Here is a 17,743-nt window from a genome sequence, read left to right on the forward strand (position 1 = left end):
TATGGTGGACATACTTAGGAATAAACTTCCTACGATACTTAATAAGGTATATAGAAGAAATTTAACAAATATATTTTTCTTTGAGTAAGAAATAATTATAGCGAATATGATGAATACAAATGCTAATAGGCCAGATAGAATAGCGTATTTTCTTTGTTCAAGTAACGGAACTATCGATTCAATTTGAATAGTAGTTAGATGATCTTTCTAAGGAAAAACAAATAAAAACGTGGTGAAGATTTGAAAGAAAGGAAGGCATTTCTTGCTTCTATTCATTGTTAGTAAACATCAGTAAAAAAATGTGCATAAATAAAAAGAAAAATATTACATATAGCATACAGAAAAATATGAATATGTAATGTAAATATAATTGAGAATAAGTAATTAACATACAAATAATGTTTCATAACCCATGTTGAATTAAAACTATGCAGATATAATTATAGCGTATACTATGAAAAAGTCCAAAACAAAATATCAAAAAAAAAGTAAAAAATAAGAGAGATAAAAAAAGATTCTGGAATATCTTATGTAATGTTATAGGAGTATTATATTTGCTATTCTCACTGATTGTTGTTGCTAGATTATACCTAGGTTATGTAGGAAAAAGAGTACTTGTTGATATGCGTAACTATTTACCAAATTATTTGTTGTATACTTTTGTTAGTATTATCCTTTGCAGAAAAGAAGATAAAAAAATATAGGTGTATAAAAAAAAACACAGGAGTATAAGTGAGAAGGCAAGAAAAACGAGAAAAATACGACAAAAAGAAAAGGAAAGTAATTAACTATTGCATACCCTATACGATGTAACCACACCTGTTTGTCTTGTTAGTTGATAAGAAATATACCTAATGAATAGAGATACGTGTACATAGTGTTTTAACCATGAACAACATTTTACATAAAACCAAGATTATGCGTCAATGGTCATATAGATACATTAGCGGTAACAGTGTTATTTATCATCCTCCTAGTTTGAAAAATATACCGACTAAATGGAACCAGTTATCTATCCCACTGAAAGAAGAAATCCAAGAATATCTAGATTGGCAAATGACCGGTGATTGGAGAGACATGAGTGCTAATGAGAAACAGAGTATATACTACATAAGCTATGGTTCATGGGGCCCCCGTGGTAACCAAATTCTAAATATAAAAAGGATATTTACTAATTTCGGTAATAATAATAACGGCACGCAAGTAAATATATCATATCTGGTTATTAGAGGGTTATTTAATTTAGCACTTTTTTCTGCTGTTGGTGTCTCCATACTAAATCTTAAAAAAGATAAACAATTAAAGGATAAGGAACAAATTGTAATATAACCTATATATATCTGGGGATACATATAACTTCTTCTTATTCCTCCTCTGCCCCATCACCATTGCTACAAATGAATCATCTATAACTACGATATTTCCTATATTCACTGAATAAATATATTGAATGTGTTCAATCCAATAGTTTGTTGTCATGGCAACATCGTTGTAATACTCTAAATGTCGTTTTATCGTTTTACACGAAGGCTTATTTACGTTGTTTTATTTTGCAAAGAGTTTCTTTTTTTTTTCCTTTTTTTTTTTGTTTGCAGCTGACAGTCTGAAAGATTTCATTTTGTAAAGAAATTGGTAGAAGTTTCATTGAAGAGATAACAAAGTATATTGCCTGCTACTATATGCTATTTTGTAGTATTTGGAAACTATGTCTTTTTTCCACAAAGTACTAAACAATTTTATATTTATAAAACATTACATTTTTTCAAGTGTAGCGAACTTTTAACAAGTCAACTGAACACTACAAATCTTCATTTTCTGTTTCATTTTAATTATTATTATTACCACTATAACAAGTAATATTTGAAACTTTAGTGACTCAAAAAGCAACAAAAAGAATGTCTGAATTGAAAGTTCCTCACGGTCATAATCCATGGGCTTCTATAGCCAATTCTGGTCCTATCTCCATTTTGGCATATTGTGGATCGTCTATTTTAATGACTGTTACAAACAAGTTCGTTGTTAACTTGAAGAATTTTAATATGAATTTTGTCATGTTATTTGTCCAATCTTTAGTCTGTTGTTTAACTTTAGTGGTTCTAAAATTTCTTGGTTATGCTAAATTCCGTCCTTTAAATAAAACAGATGCTAAAAATTGGTTTCCAATTTCTGTGCTTTTGGTTTTAATGATTTACACTTCTTCCAAAGCTTTGCAATTTTTGGCCGTTCCAATCTATACAATTTTTAAGAATTTGACTATTATTCTAATTGCTTATGGTGAAGTTCTTTATTTTGGTGGTTCTGTGACTCCAATGGAATTAAGCTCTTTCCTTTTAATGGTTTTATCCTCAGTTGTTGCAACGTGGGGGGACCAACAAGCCATTGCTGAAAAGGCTGCTGAAACTGTGACTGAAGAAGTGGGTTCTTCTGTTAGTGTTTTATTATTTAATCCGGGTTACTTCTGGATGTTTACAAATTGTATATCTTCAGCTTTATTTGTTTTAACCATGAGAAAGAGAATTAAGTTAACTAATTTTAAAGATTTTGATACCATGTTCTACAATAATGTTTTAGGTTTGCCAATCTTACTGCTTGCATCTTTCTGTATCGAAGATTGGTCTTCTGAAAACTTGAGTGTCAATTTATCTAGGGACTCCTTAACTGCTATGATTATTTCCGGTATGGCCTCTGTTGGTATCTCTTACTGTTCTGGGTGGTGTGTGAGAGTCACTTCTTCTACCACTTATTCTATGGTTGGTGCCTTGAATAAATTACCAATTGCGCTTTCTGGGTTAATCTTCTTTGATGCACCAAGAAACTTTTTATCTATTTTCTCTATCTTCCTAGGTTTCTTATCTGGTATTGTCTATGCTGTAGCTAAGCAAAAGAAACAAGCTAGTAATAGTCGTAACTAGATAAAATTTACCTTTTCCTTCTTTCTCTTCCCTATATAGAAATATATATCTGTTTCCTTCTGTCTTTTTTTTATCCCTCTTTTATTTTCACCAGATTACAGTATAATTTTACTTAGTTAATTAAGTAATTATATACATCTTTATTATATATGTTGATATAGAGTTACTCAAAAAGAAAAAAAAAGATGTTCGTAAAATCATATGTTTCCTGTTAAATTTATCTCAAAAGTTTAGGTAATAAGATTGTCTATGCCATATTAATATATATTATAAATCTTTGCACGTACCCTAACGAATAATAATAATAACAATAATAAGTATATGTATATATTGTTTGCATATTGTTATTATGCTAGTTCAGATAAGATATCTGGTAAGTCTGTGATATATTGTATTACTTGTGAACCAGGAGGACTCTGACCCAAGATTTCATGCATTTTACTTCCCTTATTTTCAACTACGTGTATGCAATGTTTCATACCTAATTGAAGACCAGTAGCAATATTTGAACCGCTATCATCAACAAACCAAGCATCCTTGTAATCATATAATCCACTTTGTAATTTTGCCCTCTCAAAAGCCATTACATCAGGTTTGCATATCAATGTATCAATTTGCTTATAGTCACAATACGTTATTCCATCGAACAGGTCACCTAACCCTAATAATCTAATAACTCTCAACGCGTGAGTTTTATAGGCATTAGTAAACAGCCATAATTTATCAAATTTTTTCGAGCGTCTCAATTTAATTAAAATGTTTCTTAGTTTAAGGTTCGGTTCCAAGATATTTTGTAATGGTAAAGAATCGTCAACCAAAGCATTGTATTCTAATGCATTCACTCCATGAAACATAACTAGTCCTCGAATGGCTAATCCATATTCTTTGTAATATGTATGATTTAATCTCTTTGCTTCCAACGGAGACAAATTTAATTTATTTTCAAAATATCTTTCAATTGAAATCTGCATTAAATCATGAATCCTAGTGGAAGATTTATACAAACAGTTATCAATATCAAAGAAAAAGATTCTTGTCCCAGGTTTTGGAATCGGGTTTGGATGATCAACAGGGAAAGTTATCTTAGATCCTGGATGTGTTAAGGATTCTAAATGGATTTGATTTAATCTTATTTGTTTAGCAACCTGCTGTCTATATTCCTCTTCCTCTTTATATTTAATAGTCATCCTGCATATAAAACAAGTCAAAAAGTAATAACGCTTGAACTTTCTTTTTTCTTCGTCCTCTTTAACTGGATTTAAAGTTATGGATTTTAAATCTTTACTAGTTCATCTACATGAAGATCCAGCCTTCTTTAATAAATATCCCTTGCTTCTTCCCTCTATAATATATGCATAACTTTGTATATTGATAATTTAATACAGGGGAAAAAAAAATAAAACCCTAAAAAGGGAAAACAAACGTTGTCATATTTTACAAACAAAATGCAGAAATAAACAGAAAAGAATGCAAAGAAAAAAAAAACAACCACAGAGTTTATGTCTTTATGAGATTCCATATATATATATATATATTTGCTAGCTAATATCAATATGATACCTTAAAGTAAACTCTCTAATCGTTGTATTTGAGATTGAATTAGATGAACAAAACTATCTTTATGATACGAATCAACATAATTATTAATAAGAGCAGTGGTATTTGAGTTTATATCATCATTCTTAGTTCTCGAATCATTATCTATAGTAATATGTGCTAAACATTGTTCTTTCAAGATATCAAGCAATTCATTCTGTAAAGACTTCAAAGATTCATGGTCACAATTATAATCTATCAAATTGTGAATCATTTGAATCACAGGCTCCACTAGATCATAAATTTTTTGTCTTCTTTCATTAGTCAATCCAAGTGATATTAACTTGGAATTATGTATAAGTGAATTGATATCAAGGTATCCAACCAAAGACAATTCTTCATTTCTATCTAAAATCATATTTTGTTCTATTTCTCCATTTGCAGTTGATTTTATTACATCTTTCAAGTTAGTTAAATTCTGTTGAATTTTGTTCTTTAGATGAGTTATCAATCTTTGGTTGAACTCTGAAGAGTCGACAAACTTATTTATCGTATCATTATCTTTAAATTTGCCATTAGCAGAAAGTACTAACATTATAATTTTATCCATAATAATATCATTTAGTCTTGATACCATATCTGAATCCCAAGGTAATACATCTCTTGATTTTATATTTATCAAATTAAAGAAACGTATCCATTGTAAATGACTCAAATTAATCATATTTGCATTTGTAATTAAGTGTTTTTGTAAAGAGACAATTTTCTCGTTGATTGATTTGAAATATTTAAAATTTGGATCTACAAGGGATATATCTTTATGATTGTCTTCAATCAACTTGTCAAATTTTTCAAATAGAGTCTCAATCATTGAATTAGAAAATATATTATCGGTGTAATTGGTATTTTCATTTATATTGTTAGGAAATGATTGAGCTGCTGTAGAAATGAATTTAGATACAGATAATGACCACTGCGAGATAAGCAATAACAATTCTATTTCATTTTGGTTCTTATCCTTATCATCTATGTTCTTTGAATTAGAATCATATACGTTATTATCTTTATCTTTATCGGTATTTTTATCTTTTAATTGTGAATATTGTAAAAACTCAGGTAATTTCTTCAACTGATATTTAGCATCATCGAAACAAAACTGTCTAAATTTCGTATCAATGTCCTGTAAATCAACGTATAAATTGTTTACATTTTTTGTAATGGTCAAAATATCATTATAATGTAATTTCAAATTTTGGTTTAATAAATCGTCATTTTTGGCCAAGTCTTGCGTTACTTGTAATAGCTTATCCTTCACTTGAGGAACATGATGCTCTCTAAAATATTGTAATACTGTATTATCCATCGTTCCTTTCTTTTTTTATTGTTTTTAATGTTTTTTTTATCTCTTTCCCTTCAAACCAATGCAGATTAATAAACAAACGAAGAATACTGAATAAAGCTAAGTGACAGTGGTGGAAATCTATTCTTCAAATAGCACGTTTTCCGTTATCATTGATCCACACACATCTAATTTGTTTGTCATCTAGTTTCCTTTCCTTTGTATCATCCACAACTAGCCGCAATTGAACTTAAATATAGTAGATATGTACAAGCACACATACACACATATACAATCATAATCTTTTAATTTTATTCTTGTGTTTCTTTAGAAGATTAGAATAAATCCCTCCATCCATTCTTCGAGCCAACGAAAGTTTCGACAAATCTATACACCCACACACCCACCAAAATCACGTGGACTTTGTTTGTTTCTTTTTTTTGTTTTGTTTTTTTTTTTTTTTTTTGAAGTTTTTTGAAATTTTTTGCAAAAAAAAAAATAAAATTCGATGAGCTTCTCCAAGGAAAAGAGAAAAATGACTACACCGAATCAACATATTTTAATTTAGTAGTGTAGTATATCGCAGTATATCCATAAATACATGGCCATCTGCTATACTCTAACAGCATTTCTTATATTACATAGATCTTTTGATATTTATTAAAATATTTTCTATACTGTAACTACTTAGTTAGTTTGCTTCCTTGTTTATTTGTATTTTTATTTGTCTTTTTATTTTTTCACTTCTTTGTTTTATTGAATTCTTCTTTCCTTTAGTAACGTTAATATCAGCAAAGAAGTGAACTGTTCCACTTGAAGTTTATCAATAGATTGAAACATCGATAATGCCACCAATTTCTGCATCTAAAGCTAAGAGAGAAGCCAAAAAAGCTGAAAGAGAGGCTAAGAAAGCTGCTGCTGGTAAGACTTCTTCTCGTAGAAGTAAGAAGGCTAGCAAGGATGAACCAGTTGATGAAGCTGAGGCCACAGCTGCTGAAATCGAAAAATTAAAATTACAACAAGACGAGCATGGTATATCTGATCGTGTTGTCACCGGTGTCTTGGCTTCGTTAGAAACTTCTCGTGATATCAAATTGACTTCTGTCTCTTTGTTATTCCATGGTAAAGTTCTAATTCAAGACTCTACTTTAGAATTAAACTATGGTAGACGTTACGGTCTTTTAGGTGAAAATGGTTGTGGTAAGTCTACTTTCTTGAAAGCTATTGCAGCTAGAGAATATCCAATCCCAGAAAACATCGATATTTATCTTCTAGATGAACCAGCTGCACCAACCGAATATTCTGCATTGGAATATGTTGTTAGAGAAGCTCAAGCTGAATTGAAAAGATTAGAAGATTTGGTAGAAAAGATTATTGTTGAGGATGGTCCTGAATCAGAATTATTAGAACCTTTATACGAAAGAATCGATTCTTTAGACCCAGACACTTTCGAAAGCAGAGCTGCTGTTATCCTTATCGGTTTAGGTTTCAATTCTCAAACTATCCTAAAGAAGACTAAAGATATGTCTGGTGGTTGGAAAATGCGTGTAGCTTTGGCCAAAGCATTATTTGTTAAACCAACTCTTTTATTATTGGATGATCCAACTGCCCACTTAGACTTAGAAGCTTGTGTTTGGTTAGAAGAATATTTGAAGAGATTCGATAGAACTTTGGTCCTTGTTTCTCATTCTCAAGATTTCTTAAATGGTGTTTGTACTAATATGATCGATATGAGACAACAACATTTGACAGCTTATGGTGGTAACTATGATTCTTATGTAAAGACTAGAACTGAATTGGAGACTAACCAAATGAAACAATACAATAAACAACAAGAAGAAATCGCACATATCAAGAAATTTATTGCTTCTGCTGGTACTTATGCCAACTTGGTCAAACAAGCTAAATCCAGACAAAAGATTTTAGATAAGATGGAAGCTGATGGTTTAATTCAACCAGTCGTCCCAGATAAGGTCTTTTCTTTCAGATTTCCGCCTGTTGAAAGATTGCCTCCACCAGTTTTAGCATTCGATAACATTTCTTTCTCCTACGATGGTAATCCAGAACATAATTTATATGAAAATTTGGATTTCGGTGTTGATATGGATTCAAGAATCGCACTTGTTGGTCCAAATGGTGTTGGTAAATCTACTTTGTTGAAAATTATGACTGGTGAATTAACTGCTCAATCTGGTCGTGTGTCCAGACATACTCATGTTAAATTAGGTGTCTATTCACAACATTCTCAAGATCAATTAGACTTGACTAAGTCTGCTTTGGAATTCGTTCGTGATAAATACTCCGATATATCACAAGATTTTCAATATTGGAGAGGTCAGTTGGGTCGTTATGGTTTAACTGGTGAAGCTCAAACTGTTCAAATGGGAACATTATCTGAAGGTCAACGTTCTCGTGTTGTTTTTGCCCTGCTAGCCTTAGAACAACCCAATGTCTTGTTGTTGGACGAACCTACTAACGGTTTAGATATCCCAACTATTGATTCCTTAGCTGAAGCTATTAATGAATTCAACGGTGGTGTAGTTGTTGTCTCACACGATTTCAGATTATTGGATAAGATTGCTAAAGATATTTTTGTTGTTGAAAACAAGACTGCTACTAGATGGGATGGTACTATTTTAGAATACAAGAGCAAGTTAGCAAAGAATGTTGTGTTGTAATATAACAAATCATTTTTCTGTCTATGTTATCCTTTCTGTTCTTGAATTCTAAAATTAATATATATATATATTTTCCTCTATATATTTTTGCTTATTTATTAATTTGTATATTTAAAATCTGTATACATTATATAATATATAATATAAAGAATAACCCAAAGAGAAAAGTAAAAGCATATGGAAACACGATTAAAATATACAAATAGGTAATTAATTCTCTTGAGTAATATCTGTTTCTCATGAAAGACTTTTTTTTTTATTCAAGCATATTTGTATAAAATGAATATATGAAACATATATAAATGTATATATTTATATATCTACGACTTTTATGAATATATCTACTTATTTATCAGGCAACCTAAAGAATAATGCAGAAAATATATGAAAAATTTTTTCACAAAAATAAAAACTAAAACAGCAAAGAATAATCAAAAATAATGATACTGATAGCATGATAGGATGGAAATAGAAAATATGTGAATACTCTCATTTACCATTTCTTAATGATCGAAAAAAGTGAAAATAAAATAAAATAAAATAAAATAAAATAGGATAAAATACAAAACATAAAAACATATGCATATGTTCATAGTTTCTGTTAATTCAATAATGTTCATTACTTTAACAACAAATAATACAGGATATTTCAAAAAAGTTTTTGAATAAAAAAAATATGGAAAAAAATTGAATAAATTGTCTCATACTGAATTTTGGACAACTTATTCAAAAAAAAAAGTCCTTACTCATTGACAAAAAAATATTATAATATAAAATAGACGAATCTATCATAAGCTCGAAGAAGTAATTAAAAAGAAAAATTAATAGAAAAAAAAAGAAGTATTCAAATGATACAAAAAGGAGAAAAAAAAATAATAGTTTCAATTTGAAATGAAATAAATTCATAAAAAGCTAGGTTTGGGCAAATTACATTCTTGTGGAATATCAGTAGCAAAAGAGGCACCGGCAAAAGTATGTGAAGTTTTTTTAGCTGTACATTTGCTATGTTTGTTTAAAATATTATTAGTAATAGTATTGGTCCTGGTATTGTAGCTTTTTTTTGAGGTCTTTTTAACATCTTCATTTAATATTAGTTCGGGGGAGATAAGTACATTTTTAACATTGGTATTACTATCTCTTGCATTCAATAGATTAGGAGAATTCAATGGATTTTGATGAGACACCGATGGTGGTGGCGCCATAAAGGGAGGTATAGGTAAAGGGACATTAGTAATGCTATAATTCATATTATTGTTTCCAAATGGGAGTGGTGGAACATTATTAGGTACTTGGAAAGAAGTCAATGGTTGCATGATTGGAGAATGTACTATACCATTCAAAATTGGTAAAGGTGGATTACCATTAGCATTCATAGTGGATGTGGTGGGATTAGATGTAGGTGTAGGAACAGGAGCGGGAAGAGATTGTAGGGGTAAAGGAGCGATATTGTTAGATGCGTGATTAACAACCTTTGAATTATTAAGTATTTTGTGATTAGATTGTTGTTGTTGTTGAGTATTTGTATTGTTGGTTTGTGTAGTTTGCTGAATAGATACTAATAATGGAGTTTTACCAAGAATGGAGTTATTTTCTATCTTTAATTGGGGTGGAATAGTTTCAGGAGTAATAATTGGAGATGTTAGAAAGGTGGTTAAAGGGGATGGATTGTTTTGTACTCGACTCATATTTTTCAAATCAGTCACATTATTTTTAAGATTGTCGCCGCTCTTTTTCTTACTGTTATTATTATTGTTATTATTATTATTAATCAAAAGATTCTTTAATTGGTTAGTAACATCTTCAGCTGATTCAATATTTGTTTTATCCGCTTTCTTATGTGAATCTCTCTTGGTGTTTCTATTTCTTTTATCAACATCTGTTTCTTTATCCTTTTTAAATGATTTTCCACCACTTGAAGACCTTTTTCTGGAGTGACTTTTGTTTTGAGTTGTAGCTAAATCATTATTTTTATTAATCTGATTGTGGTTGTGGGAATGACCATGACTATGACTATTGTTACCATGATGATGGTGATTATTATTATTACTATTATTGTTGTTGCTGCTGCTGTTGTTGTTGTTATTGTTGTGATGATGATGATAATTATTGTTGCTACTATTACCAAAATTTGGTTTCTGACCATTAGGTAAAACCTGTAATTTTGGTATTTCTGGTAAGTTTAGATCCATTGGAGTCGGAGTTGATGACCTACTCTCTCGTTCAGACCTCCTACCCATCATTTCCAATGATTTTCTATTAGATTTATATCTTTTCATGGAGAGGGGGCTAGGTTGAGGTAAATGTGATTTGTTTTTGTTGTGAGCAGGCAGCATTCGTGACCTATTGAAATACATTGTGTCTGACGACATTACAGCAATATTTATTTATTTATTTATTATTTTTTTGATAGTTTTGAAGTTCTGAATTAAATCAAAGATAAATTATGGTTTAATTGTATCAAAGTTATCCTGTGACAACTGTCTTTTGGAGTGCTAATTAAAATTAGTTTTCGAGTATCGATTTAAATTTATTTAAAAGAGTAACAAAGATTGAAGTTACGATTTGAGTTATAAAAGAAGAAAAAAAAAAAAAAAGACTCGTCTTTGTTTTCAATATGTGTTTATAATAAATTAAACTTATCATCTTCTTTGCGTAGTGCAAAAAAAGGGAGAATGCTCAACAATTACTTTCTTTCCTTCTTTATTTTTTTCTTTCTTGTTCTTCCTTTTCCTGTTTGAAGTTCGAATGCCACTAACACAACATCAAAGAGGGGCAAAAAACGAAAAAACGAAAAAAAAGACAGAAAGAAATTCAACAAATTATTCTTTCTGTCGTTTCTTTTTGGCCGTTACTGCATAAGACAGTATATTCTCAGCTGGGGTATGGGTGTTCACATATTGAACCCTAGGTTATAGAAAAAAAAAAGGGGGAGGAAGAGTAAAAATAAAAAGGAAAAATCCCTTGTGTGGGCAGAGATAAGATAGGGTTGATCTACAAGAATTGTTGTTTTTATTTGAGGAGCTGACTACTAGTGTAGGGTTCTATTTGAAAATTAAAAAAAACTATACAAACAAAGTAAAAAAACAACTATTAAAGTGATAAGTACCAAAGACATCTGCCTTATACAGTTCTCAATGGATCTTGATCTGCCTCACTGATAATACATTCAAATCCCTCACTGGCTAATTTACCAGCAAGAACATCTTTTAGGTAGCCACGTTCTGTATTTGAATGATTGCATACAATACACGTCTTGCCCATCTCTTTAATCTTCAATAATTCATGATGTGACATTTCTCCTGTATAAAACACATCAATATCCTTCCAATCAGGTATGGATTTAAACACACTACTACCACTACCGGCGCATAATGCTATCTTTTTCACATAATTATGGTGTGATGGATCGCCAAATGGAGACGCTATCTGTAAATCTTTGATGCCCAAGGATTGTTTAATATTATCAATCAGAGTGCTTAGATTAAGCGGGTCCTTTAAAGTGACAATTCTGCCGTATCCAACAGATTCATCCTGTGGCAACGATGCCACTTTTTCAATGGAGACAATTTTATCTATCAAAGTAAACTCGTTTTTCACTAACCCTAATGCCATCCAATCGTTTATTCCACCTTTAGCCGCATCCATGGCTGTATGTGGAGAATAAACAGAGATGAAATTTTGAATTAACTGAATAGCTGATTTATGTTGTGTATTCCTAACAGGATCTAAAAACTTCCATGAAGGGAAAATGAATGGATGGTACGCAATAACCAAATTGCAATCATTGTCAACAGCTTCCTGGGCTACCGCGTTAGTCAAATCGACAGTAAGCAAAATCTTTGGTTTCACTGCTGGTCTTAAGTTGTCATCTGCAACAGAACAATTGATTAGTAGACCCGTATTATCCCAGGCTTTGTCTGCAAAATTCTCAGGGTAATGTGATACAAAAGTCTTTAAAATACTGTTTAATTGAGTTCTTGTTAATGCTCGTGAGGCCATTCTTTATGAACAATTGTAAGCAGATAGCTACTTTGACCTAGTTCATTAATATATATATACGTGTGTGCATGTGAGTGCAAGTATTTGCAAGACACAAAATTCTCGAGAATGTTATATGAACGATTTCATCCGATTCTTTTTATAAATCATCTAACTATTTTTCTATATTTCCTCCCCGCTGATATTTCCTTTTGTTTTTTTTTTCTGTTTACCCTTTAAAGAAAAATATTCCTTTCTCAAAAAAACAAAACAGAAAAAAAAAAATAAAACGAATCGAGTGAAATAGACATTTAAAGGGTTGGAAAACAGTAAAATCGCTATATTGATATTTTTAATGTGTAGGTAACATGTATGTATAAAGATACTACGTGTATTAGCAGTTATTACTGCTTTTTAATTAAATTTTTCCCAATTGGGCAAGCTATTTGATTTAAAGATTTGTTATTTGTCTTTGGTTTTTTGATTTTTTTTTTTTTGTTTTGGTTCGAGAAATTAGCATTAGTTTGTATTTCGTTTAATAATTTTGTTTTCATTCTTTTAACAACAGAGTTTGATTAAGATATGTTTTCTCGAGGATTTATTAGAAAATTGGCCACATCCACAAAGTCTACTCCTAAAATAACAGATATTTTAATCGTTGGTGGTGGTCCAGCAGGCTTGACATTAGCCACAGGGATCCAAGAATCCCCTATCTTATCCAAATATAATGTTACTTTAGTAGATGGGAACGACCTGCTAAATAAAGTGGGTGATTTTTACTACGACCCTCCAAGTTATTTCACTAATAGAGTAGTCTCTGTGACGCCACAATCTATGAAATTCCTCACTGAAAAGTTAAAAGTTGCTTTACTTCAAGATAGGATTCAACCATATGATGGATTATATGTAAACGATGGTATTACAGATGCCTTTTTGGAGATTGAAAGAGAAGAAATGCTTTATATGATTGAGATTTTAAATATACAATCTTCTTTGTTGCACAAGTTGACTACCAATTCAATTAATTCAAGAGTCAATATTTTTGATAATTGCAAAGTGAAATCAATAACCTCTAGTGTCAAAGGAGATCCAACGTCATGGCCTCTGGTAGAGTTGGCTAATGGTGAGATTTATAAAACTAGACTCTTGGTTGGTGCCGACGGTTTTAATTCACCAGTAAGGAACTTTGCTGGTTTATATTCTCGTGGATGGAAATATGATACATGGGGGTTGGTAGCAACTTTAAAATTAGATCCCCAATCTTTACCTATTTATAAGTTGCGTGGTTGGCAAAGGTTCTTACCAACAGGCCCCTTAGCTCATTTACCTTTGCCCGGAGATAATGCTTCGATGGTTTGGTCCACTGGTGGAAACGAAATGTCATCGATATTAATGGAGATGGATTCTAAATTATTCGCTAAAATGGTTAACGCTGGATTCATTTTGACAACAACTGATATTCAGTACTATTTAGCTGCATTTAAAAAAGGAACATTAACAACTGAACAGATAATTGAAGATATTGATGATAGAATCAATCAAGTATACAGTTCGTTTAAAGATGAAACTCAAATCGATGAAAAATTCCCACCCTTAGTGGTTGACGTAGTACCAGGAACACGGGCCCGTTTCCCATTAAAATTTAGCCACGCTGATTCCTATGTAACTGATCGTGTTGCACTTGTTGGAGACGCTGCACATACCACACATCCGTTGGTTGGTCAAGGTTTAAATATGGGACAACATGACATAGAACAATTACTAAACTGTTTGGAAAGAGCCACATTGCGTGGGCAAGATATTGGTTCTGCTTTAAGTTTGGAACCATACTGGGCTAATAGCTATGGTTTTAATAATATTAGGTTAGGGATGGCAGATAAATTACATAAATTGTATCACACTGATTTCACACCTGTCGTTGCAATGAGATCTTTAGGTTTAAATATCGTGAATCAACTTAATCCTGTGAAAAACCTTATTGCAGATATAATGACAGGTAGATAAACGAACAAACGTTATATATATATATATATATATATATATATATATTCATATGTACGGTTTGGTACAATGTTTTATGTAAATACATGTATATTTGAGTATGGTATTCAGTTTTCGATTTTGTTGTATTTTGCTAATTATAATTCACTTATTCATATTGTATCTTTGCTAATTATTGCAGTATCTGAAATGTCTATAACTTGGTAAGTTAGTTAAAATCTGAGGTTAATGTTACATCTAACCCTATTTGTGGGCAGAATTATGTCGGTAAAATAAAGATGATTATTAATCGGGTAAGATAAAATTTAGAGTCATACAAATTGAACAATTTAAAAATTCTGATCAATTGATTTAATTTAAGAATCCCGAGAAATTCTGGAAAAATTACAGTAGCTAAAAATTTCGCTAATATCAGACAAAAATATACATAGGTTCTTGATAACAAATTAGTAGTTCTCAAAGAAAGGTCTTTCCAGACTACAAATAATCAGTATTTTAATAAACTTGGAAGTGCAGTTTTAATAATTTAATTAAATGATAATATTTTTTTTTAAAAAATATATATATATATATAAATAAGGGTTTAAGGTTTATTGATTTCACTTTTCATATCCACTATTGGAAAGAGTTCAACAAATAAAGCAAGATCAAAAAGAAATGTACACTGAAACAGATTTACGTCAACAGATCGAGACTACAATTCCAAACGTGTATAATTGTATTGTGACGGATTTATCTTATGGTTGTGGTCAATCATTTGATGTAGTAGTAGTAAGTAATGAATTCATTGGGAAAAATAAATTACAAAGATCCAGGTTAGTTAATAATGCTTTACGAGAAGAATTAAAGCAGATTCATGCCTTTAGTTGTAAATGCTATTCAGAAGAAGAATGGTCTAAGATTGTCATTTGATATAATCTTAAACTGTACAAAATATAATAACTGAACTGTTGTCATTAAAACATAACATTAAGAATATATATGTTTCTTTGTATGACTTGCACGCCAGATTCTATGTAAGATATATAGATTTATAATAATAATAATAATAATAATGGCCATATTTTATTTATAATTGATATTATTAGTACTAAAAACGAAGAAGGAAAAAAAAAAGAGCATTATTGTATTATTTTTATGTTAATAATTACAATGCTATGAGTAAATTATTCATACAAACCAAATAAATGCTAATATAAAAAGAAATGTAGATATATGAATATACAGAAAAGACATTAGTAAATGTGCAAAAACAAGTTAGTAACAGGAATAACAGTGATAATGATACAGCCAGGAATTAATAACTATAAGGTGGTGGTGATACTGTTGGTGTATGCGTGTTAATGACAGAATGTGCCGATAACCTTCTAGTAGGAGATATTGTTATATCATTTGTACTAATGATAATAGAATTGTTTATATTATTATTGTAGCCCCATAATGAATTGTAAGAATTTAGACCTACAAACCCAATAGATTTAGAGATTGTTGGAGAGGAAAGTGAACTATCTGATGGCTTCCCAGAATTTGTCCCATTATTTACAGTATTGGTTAATAGAGAATCTACGAATTTATTCATTTCCTTTGTCTCGGACAATAATTTTGATTCAAAGAACTTTTCTTGATTATTTTCTCTGGTATATATAGTGGATTTGGAACCAGCAGTAACATTTATTTTTTCTTTTGTCTCTTCTTTCAATTTCTTGTTTTTCTTTGATTTTAACAACTTATTTAATCTTATTACTCTATTTCTTGGTTGGACATTACTATTAGTATCATTATTTATATGATTGGAATTATGATAATTTCTTTCGTACAATTTATTTTGAATATTAATGATATCATTTAATTCGAAATTTCCTGTATCCAAAACATCCTGTGGTAAATAATTCTCCTTTTCATTATTTGTAGTGCATCTAATTTTATTACCTTTAATGTGATGTGACTCTGTAACACGATAGCCAATAGAATTCGATCGAGTAGCATTGGTCTCATTAGTATTCGCAATAAAATTCCTTTTATTGTTTGACTTACTGCCATGATAGAAATTCTGTAGTGATGGCATGGCGGAAATAAATCTATATAAATTCTGTCTTTCTAAACAACCGTTAAAATTTATAAAATTATTTGGATATGAATTAGATATGAGTGGGTTAGTACCATGTAGAGATAATGTATACCTTGACTTTATAATTGATGCTAATTTAGACATATTTTCTATCGATATTTCTTGCAAATCATTTTCATCCAATACTATTTTGTTAATCTCTGTCAGTATTTCATCTTTACTTTTATTATTATTGCTATTGCTATTATTATTACTAGAGTTGGTATTATTTTGATTGAATTTATTTGGATTTAACCAATGTTGTGATGTATTAAAAATTGCTGTTGGTAGAACTTCTTTGAATATTGAGTAAATGGAATTTTTCAATTTTTTCTCTATTGTGTTCTGTAAGATTTTGATTGAACAATCAAATTTAAAATCTAAAGAAACGTCATTAAAGGATATGGATATGCCATGATTTCTCATAAATACGTTAGTGATAGCTTCTAATTTGATCCTAGAAAAAGTCATGGTGATTGGGACTTTAAAAGAATTATTATCGATTAATCGTGGGGTGATGAAACTAGGCGACATTTGTAAAGTGGTCATTAACAGATTAGATTCGATAACAGTTTCTAATTGGATAAAGGCATTGCAGCAGGATATATTGCCTATGGCTTTAATTAAAGACCTTGGCTCTGTAGTTATATCCATATCAAGAATTTCAACTTGCGGTATCATTGGGAAATCAACTTTAGTGATTTTTATTTCATCTTTTAAAAAATTTGATATTTTATTGGAATTACTCAAACTTTTATTAACAGAATTTGTGCCTGTAGAGATGATTGTGGAAGAGTTACGAACCTTACTGGTCTTAAACAATCCAGCGTTATTATTCAAGGTAGTGAAATTACTATATTTATCAGTAGATGACCTTATAACATTATTGGCCGTAGTAGCGGTAGTGACAGCACTGGTACTACTACCGATACTGTTACTATTATTCAATGAACTTGTAACATCATAATAAATAGAATTTGATTTGGGAATATCATCTTTGACTAAAGATTTAGTTAATAAATTAGTTAATTTTTGTTTAATTTTTTCATTAAAATCTTCATCTTTAAATAAATTTTCATTAAATTTAAAGGACATTTGGTTGGTGACCTTATTTTTTTTTTTTTTTGAAAATAATTATTTAATTTATTTATGTACTTGTTTATTCCTTATAAGAAGGAAACGGACTATCATA

The 17,743-nt window shown here is 30.3% G+C and overlaps 10 protein-coding genes across 10 annotated transcripts, besides 1 other annotated feature; 5 read left to right on the forward strand and 5 right to left on the reverse strand.

The window, feature by feature from the left end:
• Positions 1 to 12: part of a sequence feature (Short protein (PWA37_004767, KAK5963066.1) was converted to a misc_feature.) that runs on past the window's edge.
• Positions 13 to 888: 876 nt separating this feature from the next.
• On the forward strand, positions 889 to 1,329 carry MTC3 (Mtc3p; the record flags this gene model as incomplete). The annotated part of the gene is made up of 1 exon (XM_064861242.1): positions 889 to 1,329. One exon carries the CDS (start codon positions 889 to 891, stop codon positions 1,327 to 1,329), a length of 441 nt encoding a protein of 146 aa, XP_064716919.1.
• Positions 1,330 to 1,895: 566 nt separating this feature from the next.
• VRG4 (GDP-mannose transporter) lies at positions 1,896 to 2,912 on the forward strand (the record flags this gene model as incomplete). The annotated part of the gene is made up of 1 exon (XM_064861243.1): positions 1,896 to 2,912. One exon carries the CDS (start codon positions 1,896 to 1,898, stop codon positions 2,910 to 2,912), a length of 1,017 nt encoding a protein of 338 aa, XP_064716920.1.
• A 347-nt stretch (positions 2,913 to 3,259) lies between these two features.
• SDT1 (nucleotidase) lies at positions 3,260 to 4,099 on the reverse strand (the record flags this gene model as incomplete). Its single annotated transcript, XM_064861244.1, has 1 exon — positions 3,260 to 4,099. One exon carries the CDS (start codon positions 4,097 to 4,099, stop codon positions 3,260 to 3,262), a length of 840 nt encoding a protein of 279 aa, XP_064716921.1.
• A 374-nt stretch (positions 4,100 to 4,473) lies between these two features.
• COG1 (Golgi transport complex subunit COG1) lies at positions 4,474 to 5,811 on the reverse strand (the record flags this gene model as incomplete). The annotated part of the gene is made up of 1 exon (XM_064861245.1): positions 4,474 to 5,811. One exon carries the CDS (start codon positions 5,809 to 5,811, stop codon positions 4,474 to 4,476), a length of 1,338 nt encoding a protein of 445 aa, XP_064716922.1.
• Positions 5,812 to 6,632: 821 nt separating this feature from the next.
• On the forward strand, positions 6,633 to 8,465 carry ARB1 (ATP-binding cassette family ATPase ARB1; the record flags this gene model as incomplete). The annotated part of the gene is made up of 1 exon (XM_064861246.1): positions 6,633 to 8,465. One exon carries the CDS (start codon positions 6,633 to 6,635, stop codon positions 8,463 to 8,465), a length of 1,833 nt encoding a protein of 610 aa, XP_064716923.1.
• A 902-nt stretch (positions 8,466 to 9,367) lies between these two features.
• PWA37_004773 (uncharacterized protein) lies at positions 9,368 to 10,834 on the reverse strand (the record flags this gene model as incomplete). Its single annotated transcript, XM_064861247.1, has 1 exon — positions 9,368 to 10,834. The coding sequence occupies one exon, from the start codon at positions 10,832 to 10,834 to the stop codon at positions 9,368 to 9,370; it is 1,467 nt and encodes a 488-aa protein (XP_064716924.1).
• Positions 10,835 to 11,585: 751 nt separating this feature from the next.
• On the reverse strand, positions 11,586 to 12,464 carry NIF3 (uncharacterized protein; the record flags this gene model as incomplete). Its single annotated transcript, XM_064861248.1, has 1 exon — positions 11,586 to 12,464. One exon carries the CDS (start codon positions 12,462 to 12,464, stop codon positions 11,586 to 11,588), a length of 879 nt encoding a protein of 292 aa, XP_064716925.1.
• Positions 12,465 to 13,025: 561 nt separating this feature from the next.
• COQ6 (putative N,N-dimethylaniline monooxygenase COQ6) lies at positions 13,026 to 14,447 on the forward strand (the record flags this gene model as incomplete). Its single annotated transcript, XM_064861249.1, has 1 exon — positions 13,026 to 14,447. The coding sequence occupies one exon, from the start codon at positions 13,026 to 13,028 to the stop codon at positions 14,445 to 14,447; it is 1,422 nt and encodes a 473-aa protein (XP_064716926.1).
• Positions 14,448 to 15,101: 654 nt separating this feature from the next.
• On the forward strand, positions 15,102 to 15,356 carry BOL2 (Bol2p; the record flags this gene model as incomplete). The annotated part of the gene is made up of 1 exon (XM_064861250.1): positions 15,102 to 15,356. The coding sequence occupies one exon, from the start codon at positions 15,102 to 15,104 to the stop codon at positions 15,354 to 15,356; it is 255 nt and encodes an 84-aa protein (XP_064716927.1).
• A 385-nt stretch (positions 15,357 to 15,741) lies between these two features.
• MDM34 (ERMES complex subunit MDM34) lies at positions 15,742 to 17,646 on the reverse strand (the record flags this gene model as incomplete). The annotated part of the gene is made up of 1 exon (XM_064861251.1): positions 15,742 to 17,646. One exon carries the CDS (start codon positions 17,644 to 17,646, stop codon positions 15,742 to 15,744), a length of 1,905 nt encoding a protein of 634 aa, XP_064716928.1.
• Between the last annotated feature and the right edge of the window lie 97 nt (positions 17,647 to 17,743).

The sequence above is a fragment of the Arxiozyma heterogenica genome, assembly GCF_036370985.1.
Source record: "Arxiozyma heterogenica strain weizmannii chromosome Unknown scaffold_7, whole genome shotgun sequence".
Lineage (NCBI taxonomy): Eukaryota > Fungi > Ascomycota > Saccharomycetes > Saccharomycetales > Saccharomycetaceae > Arxiozyma > Arxiozyma heterogenica.